This window comes from Balaenoptera acutorostrata, chromosome 9, assembly GCF_949987535.1.
Source record: "Balaenoptera acutorostrata chromosome 9, mBalAcu1.1, whole genome shotgun sequence".
Classification (NCBI taxonomy): Eukaryota; Metazoa; Chordata; class Mammalia; order Artiodactyla; family Balaenopteridae; genus Balaenoptera; species Balaenoptera acutorostrata.
In genome coordinates, this window is record NC_080072.1 from 93,919,902 (window position 1) to 93,927,183 (window position 7,282).

The 7,282-nt window shown below is 50.8% G+C and overlaps 1 protein-coding gene across 5 annotated transcripts in view; it reads left to right on the plus strand.

The window, feature by feature from the left end:
* The window catches only part of TTC12 (tetratricopeptide repeat domain 12), a 49,889-nt gene extending 44,561 nt beyond the window's left edge, over positions 1-5,328 (plus strand). For 2 of the 5 annotated variants that reach the window (XM_057553695.1, XM_057553697.1), the window contains 2 exons: positions 2,990-3,089; positions 3,948-5,051. In XM_057553695.1, the coding sequence (XP_057409678.1) occupies positions 2,990-3,089; positions 3,948-4,516 (669 nt within the window). In that variant the 3' untranslated portion in view covers positions 4,517-5,051. Of the gene's footprint in view, positions 1-1,555; positions 1,658-1,775; positions 1,842-2,989; positions 3,090-3,947; positions 5,052-5,202 lie in introns of those variants that run through there. The other 3 variants (XM_057553696.1, XM_007172001.3, XM_057553694.1) reach the window with 3 other exon arrangements.
* The last annotated feature ends 1,954 nt before the right edge of the window (positions 5,329-7,282 follow it).

The window sequence follows — 7,282 nt, forward strand, 5'->3', positions numbered from 1 at the left end:
GCAGGGCAGTAGCCTTAGCAGGGAACCCGGTCCTTTAATACGGTGCTCTCTCTACCGCCTTGGGCCTGAAAAGAGAGCTGTACTGTCAACTGTAGTCACATCCTAGCCCCTGCAGGAAGCAGATTAGGGAAACAAGATAGGTAATATGATAATACACAAGCTTGTCCATTCTTGCTCTGGAGACTTCATTAAAATGAGACTAAAGACATTAGGGGGAAAAAAAGGCAGAAACCCACACTGACAAAGTGAACAGGCAAGAGGTCGCCAAAGGGTAAGTTATTTTAGCTAGTTTCTGGAAGATGGAGAACAGCTGCCAGACTGGTAATTAATGAGGCAGGGCTAAAGAAGCCTTCGTGTAGAGGACAGATGAGGGGAGCCCAGCTGGGAGGTAGCAGGTCTGTCTTGCAGTTCCATGGAGAAGATCGAGAATTCAGACTGCCAGCTACAGCAGAGGACAGAAGTAAGAGATGGGGGGACTGCATTTGGCAGCCACGCATCTATTCCTCAGGCATAAAATGAGCCTTTTTTTCCTAAAGGAATTGAAAGACCAGAGAAAAAATTTTTGCTTTCTGGTATTTGAGAGTGCCACCTCTCCACCTGTCAGTGGACAAACTTCCCATAAACATAGTGTACCCAAACATACTGCTTTTTTCATAAATGTGACTGGAGAGCTAAGGGTAGCTCTCACCAGGCGTATCAGGAAAGCCATACAAATAAATAGACAAAGCAAGGTAAGCAGAAAATTTGACTCTTAAAAAATAGAGATGAAGTAGAAAACAGAAGAAAAAATTAATAACTATCACTCGTATCTTCAGAAAGATTCAAGATAGTGTTATGGCCATAAAATAGTAACAGAACTATTTTTTTAAAAATCAGAACTGGCAAATAAAATCAATGAAGTCTCCCAGAGAATAGAATAAAAAGACAGATTTAGAAAAGATAAAGGAAAAGCTAAAAGTCCCAGAGGATCCATCCAGGAAGTCCACCATCTAATAAGGGCCCTGTTGGTATCAGAGCCCCACGGGTGATACAGGGCAGGACTTTCTTGCCAAGGGTTGAACGCTGGTCCTGTGTGAAGCTGGAATAAGCTGGGCCTCTGTGCACCCGGGGGCAATGTTGGCAGCCCTTAGAATTGCCTACCCAGCAGCTTTATTACAAAGAACAGTACTTGACTTGCTATCAATTCCTTGGCCACTGTATTTTTAAAGTCAAAATATTATTTTGCATCTAATACTAATGATTGTTTTTGCCTCACCAAACTACTTCTTGACTTTAAAAGGTCATCAGCATTTTAAGAAAGAAATTTCTATTGAGGTATAGTGGGTGTACAATATTATCTAAGTTTCAGGTGTACAACACAGTGATTCACAATTTTTAAAGGTTCTGCTCCATTTATAGTTATGATAAAATATTGGCTATATTCCCTATGCTGTACAATATACCCTTGTGGCTTATTTATTTTATGCATCGTAGTTTGTAGCCTTAACCCCCTACCCCTTTCTTGCCCCTCCCCACTTAGGAACGTTTAATCAGCCTTTCTTTCTGCTTCACTCAGAGAGCTGCTGGCATTCTTAGCCGCACCCTTGCTTCCTCTCTGAAAATTGTTGAGGAGGCCCTCAGAGCAGGAGTGGTGAAGAAAATGATTAAATTCCTGAAGGTAAAATAACTTCATTGGTTACAACCTCCTGAATTTCCGGGAGTGTCATATTTTATTTGGGGAACAGAATTAAGGAGGGCTTTGTTCAGTTAAGGTTCTTCTATTTCCCCCCTGCTAGCTTCTAACCTTCTCGAATGGAGATTCCCTTCTGCCTGTCCCCCCAGACTCTGCTCTGACCAGCAATGTAAGATTGTTGAACAAATAATTGTTCGTTAGATACATCCATAAAAACTGCTTACCACTTAAACCTAACTTTAAAAATGTATGGCCTCTGTCCTCGCAAAAGATGGTCTGAGTGGCTTCAACAAGGTTTCTCAGGTCCTGGTTTTGTTCATGGTTTCCTGCTCGTGACGCTTTATCCAGTTACCTGGAGAAGGTTGGAGATAACTCCATTTATGAGATATGTAGGCTGCAGAGTAACCGTGTAGCTTTTAAAAGGATGTTCAGATTTTCCCCGCAATATGAGTGCAGTGAATCTATGTGAGTCAGTACAAGAGTTAACTAGATTCTCCTGAAGTGGGAGGTGAGTTACTAGGTTGCATCTCTGGGTCCCGCCAGCAATGCATGTGCCCAGTGAGGGTCACACCCGCATGTTACTGTGGTGACCCCACGGGAGACTTACTCATAAAACCCAGGCTGAGTGGCACCAGGAAGCGTGCTCTGTCGGGGGGCTGCTTCTGGGGCAGGGGCGATATTGAGGGGGCAGGGTGGTGGGTCTGAGTTTAGGCAGCCACGCGGATGATGACCGTCATTCACTCTGTATAACTCTTGCACACCCACCTGAGCCTGCTGGTTGCATGCACACGCATGTGCATTATGCATGCCTTCACACACACATGCATTTTAAAGACCCCACATAGGGTGATTTTAAGGGTTATGATTCGCCAGTTGTCACCTCTTAAAATGATCTAGCTTCGTAATGTTCTCCATGCAGGCCTGTCAGCCTGACAGCCTTCTCAAGTCAACCCTCATTCTCAAATGGTGAAATGACATGGGAGGGCCTTTTCCTCCCTTTTTTGGTAGATCTGCCGGTCGACAACACCATTCTGTTCTCAGCCCCTCACTCCTAAGCCTTCCACAGGTAATTACTCAGGTGCACATGACAGGCCTACATTCATAGCAGGGGTGAGGGCCACGTTAGGGAGGATGTGAGTGACACTGCATCCCAGCAGGGACCAGGCCCACTCGCCAGGAAGCACACGCTATTGTCAGCAGAGCTCTGTCTCAGAAGTCTAGGAAGCCACGAGCACAATCACAGCTGCTGACTGTAGTTTCTGGCCGAGAACAACCATGGCATTGATTTTCTTTTCCTAATTTCACTCTGAAATCTAGGCAGGAGGCCAGACTGCGTCACGTTATGCGGTAAAGATACTCGCCATCTGCACTAATAGTTATCACGAAGCGCGAGAAGAGCTGATAAGACTGGATAAAAGTAAGTGATAGTTTCTTTAAGTGGAGCCCACATTAACCCAGAGGTTAATCAAGCCGGGAAGCTGCAAAGGGCACTGCCGGTGAGGAGGGAGGAAAGACTGAGGATGATGGCATCACCCGCTCCCCGGACTCAGGCAGTGTGTATGAAGATGACGTCACCTCACCTCCAGCTCTGAAAGCTCTTAATTAGCATTCGGCCCCGCACAGGTACCACATCTTTGCTGGAAGACTCAGCTGGGAAGCAGCTCAAAGATAACAGAATCAAAGCTGGGAGCTACCTCCCCACTCCAAGGAAATTGAGCTTGTTTGTAAAGCATTCTGCTTAGACTGACCTAACACGGGTCCTCTTCCTTCCCAGGGGAAACACCTTAGTGACCAAGGAGAGTGGGAGAGGCTGAGCCTGGCTTTAGTCCAGTCACTGCCCTGTCATGCGGGGCAGGGGTCCGGCTAACGCTCTCCTTCTCACCTCCTCTGGGCCGCACAGGCGTGAACGGATGGGGTCCCCACTGAGTGGGGAGCAGGAACCTTTCCTGTGGAACCTGTTCCTGGCCCCACAGGTACAGGGTGCCAGCCCATGGCCTGCCACTCAGGCGGGGGCTGTCGGGTGGAGCTGAGAGGTTCAGATTGGGGATGTAGAGAGAATGGACCTGTCCGATGCATAGCCTGCATTCCCGGGACAACTGAGTCCTGCCAGGCTCTGCCCTGGGCTCCTGAGGTCCTTCAGAGACACAGCCAGGAGCCAGAGAGCTTCGGAGCACTCAATAGGGATTTGCCGAGCAGGTGACATGTCCATCCGCTGCCACCTCCCTGTGCCCCCCATGTTCCACTGCCAGCCTCCCACTTGTTCTCCACCCTGTAGAGCTCGGCGTCCTGATGCAGCTGCTGGGCTCGGAGGATGAGATTCTGGTGGGCAACGCCACCCTCTGCCTGGGGAACTGCGTGGAGGTGCCACACGTGGCCTCGTCCCTGCTGACCACGGACATCGTGCCGGTCTTGCTGAAGCTCGCGGGCGGCGACGCGCAGAAGACGGCCGTGCAGCTGAACGCGGGCATCGCCCTGGGGAAGCTGTGCACGGCCGAGCCCAGGTGCACGGCGTGGCAGGGAGCCCAGCTGCTTCTCTGGAGGAAGCCCCCCCACCCCCAGGGCACTGGGGAGAGCTCAGGCTGCAGCCGGAGAGGGAACACGGTTATGGGACAGGGATCTTTCCGGGCACCGACGGCCGTCGTCTTCTCTCTGTTCCATTCCCGCGGTCTCCTCCAGCCTCTCCTCTTTCTACCCCTCCTCCCTCTCCCTCTCACACCATCTCCCCTTCTCTCTGTCTCCTTTCTCTCTCCTCTGCTTTTCCAGAAACAGACCTCCCCCGCTTCATTTTTTTTTTTTTTTTTTTTTTTTGCTTGGGACCTAAGCGTATGGGAGAATGTCCTGTAGGGTAAGCTCTTGCACTGGAGAAAACAGACGAGGTTGGGGAGCGGCATGATTAAGGCCACCCAACAAGCTCGGACAGGAGCCTGCGCTTGACCTGGGTATCGTGCCTCTCTCAGCTCAGGCTTCCGTCCCGCTCTGCCCCGATCTGAGGCGCTGGAACGCCTGGTCCTCGTGTTCCTAGAAGGTGCCCACCTGTGGCTGAGCGTGGTGCCCTGGCCCAGGAGGGGTGCCTTCCATGGTGGGGAGGGCCTCTGGCCTGCCTGCTTCCTTCTCGCACAGCCTCCCCCTCCCACCCCTCCTCTGGAGAATGAGAGGGTGGGCCTGGATGACGTCTACGGTCTTTTCGAGTTCCGTCTGATTGTTCAAATGGAAGGAATGGATAAAATCTTTCTTCTGCAGAAAGCAAAGCACATCAGCTAGGATGGGCTCGCTGTGGCAACCTGCTGGGGAGCTCCCGAGAGCAGGTCCCGCAGGTCCCTGTCACATCTGCCACTCACACGGCGAGTGTTGCCGTGTTTTGTGGGCCTCCTGAGGGTCTCCGCGCTTTGATCTTTAGGGCTCCCCAGGGCAACAGCAGCTGCCCTGTCCTGCCTTCCCAGCCGGCTTCTGCCTGGGGGGGAATGCCTCTGGGGGCCAGGTGTCTGCACCCTGGCATTTATGTCCTGGAGTTTGTGTTCTGATTATGACAGGTTTGCTGCTCTACTGAGAGAGCTTCACGGGATGGAGATTCTCAGCTCTACCATGAAGTACATGGACAATTCTTGAGAGACGTGGCGTCCGTGTGAGCTCTGGCTCGTTCCTGTGCCAATAAAGACTTTCTGAATATCCACTCCAGACCTGAATACTGATCTTCAGAGTGCTCGCCTGTTGGTTTTCACTGGTCACAAGACTTTCCCAGACTCTCTGGTAAGCAGCGGTTCTAGATAGGAACTGGATTCTGCCTAACACCCCACCTGCCCCTCTTGCTGTTTTCTGCTGGCAACACGCTAGAACCATCAGGTTTTTCAGGAGTGGCGTTTTGGCCTCTGTTTTCCAGCTCTGAAGTGCCAAGACACAGCTGCAGCGGCGTCTGCATGGCCTCAGGCCTGGCTGTGGCGCACGGTCTTGAATTCAGTGGGTTGAGTGGTGGGTGTGGCTCCCCAGCAGGGAGTTCTGTCAGGTCCAGGGGAGTCAGTCCTGGAAGCACCACCCGCTGCCTTCCTCCGCCCCGTGCAAGGATGCTGTGACGCCCCCTTCCCTTAAATTGTCTTCTGCTCCCAGTGCCAGAGCGGGGTGGGGTGGGGGGGAATCTGTTTCTCTCCTGAACTCTCACAAATCCAGACATAATCTATTTCTCTAACCCACCTTGCTCTCCCACCTCATCCCCAAAAGGCACTGCTCCCTTACAGTTGCCCTCAGTCCACTCTGAAACTGACAGGGTCACCTTTGGACCCCAAGTCCCTAAGCAAAAAGTCCAATAAGTGCCACCACTCTTCCACTTCTCAGTACCATCACTTGACTGTTTTGGGGTAGGAGGTGGGACCTGCATGGTAGAGTGAATGCCAAGTGTCCCAGACCAAAGTTCCAAAGGCCTGTGGTCCTACTTACCCTGCTACCTGGCAGCTGTGTGACTTTGGGCAAGACACTCAACCTCTCTGAGCTTTGGTTGCTGCTTTTGGAAAAGCTAGAGTAGTACCTGTCCAACCTATCTCCAACATTACTGTGAAGATTGAATGAAGTTTTGGAGGTAAAGCCACGAGGAATTGCAAAATGCTACACAAATATGAGAGATTTGTAGGCTCCATCTTGAGATTGAGGGGGTTGACTTTGATGTCATCTGAGTTAAATTTAAGGGAGCTGGGAAAAGGTAAGCACACGTCCTTTAAGGAATCAGAACTGAATGTTTTTGGACCACGTAAGAAAGGAAATCCTCCTCCTGAGAGATTTTTTTCAACACACCCAAACAAATGGGTCTTTGCAAGTGAGATAGCCCTTGGAAACCAAGAGAGATCATTGTCACTTTGTGGGGCTGGAAGGAAATCAGTAACCCTGAGAGTCTCACTCTGGGATCAAGCTCACTGGAGTACTCTGTGTTGGTGCCCTACTGTCCCTGGGTGGCAGGCAAGTGACAGGCCACATTAGAGAGGCTGGGACTTGCCCACTCAGTCCCATCATGCAAACAAACACACTTCAAGAGGCTACTGAATTGCAGAGGGAGATGGCTTGGTGCTAAATAGAACACAGAGAAGAAAATTAGAGGCTGCAAAATTTGCTGGTTTTGGAGAGAATTCAGTGGAGCTTTAGAAATGGAAAAGCCTGCCTGTGTACATAACCAGCAGGCTTGTCTCCTCCGATTTGAAGTTCAGACCCCTCCTACTCCCTCTCTTTGGCTGCACTCCTCCTCCCCGGCTCATGAAAATGGCTATTATAAGTGTAATCTCTTCCCCGAAGAGTGCGGAAAGTCAAATTATATTATTATCTTTGCCTCAGAGAGCCTGCCAAGCACAGCCATCCCTCTGCTTTGGAGGAGGGTCTGGCTGCACCTGAGGATCGCCCTCCTCTTGCAGGTGGAGAGAGATGTTTTACACACCGGTGTCTCCGTCTCCCTGCGGAGCCAACCCGCCCTAGCCTCGTCACCTCTAACACGTGCTACCATACTGGGCTCCCAGGCAGCCCGGAAGAAACTACCTACGTGTTGAAGAAGGGGCTCCTCTCCTCGTGACTGGAGCCCCTGGCACTGTCCTAACCACCCTCAGGATCGTGGCTTATTCCGAGAAGGCAGTCTGTTGG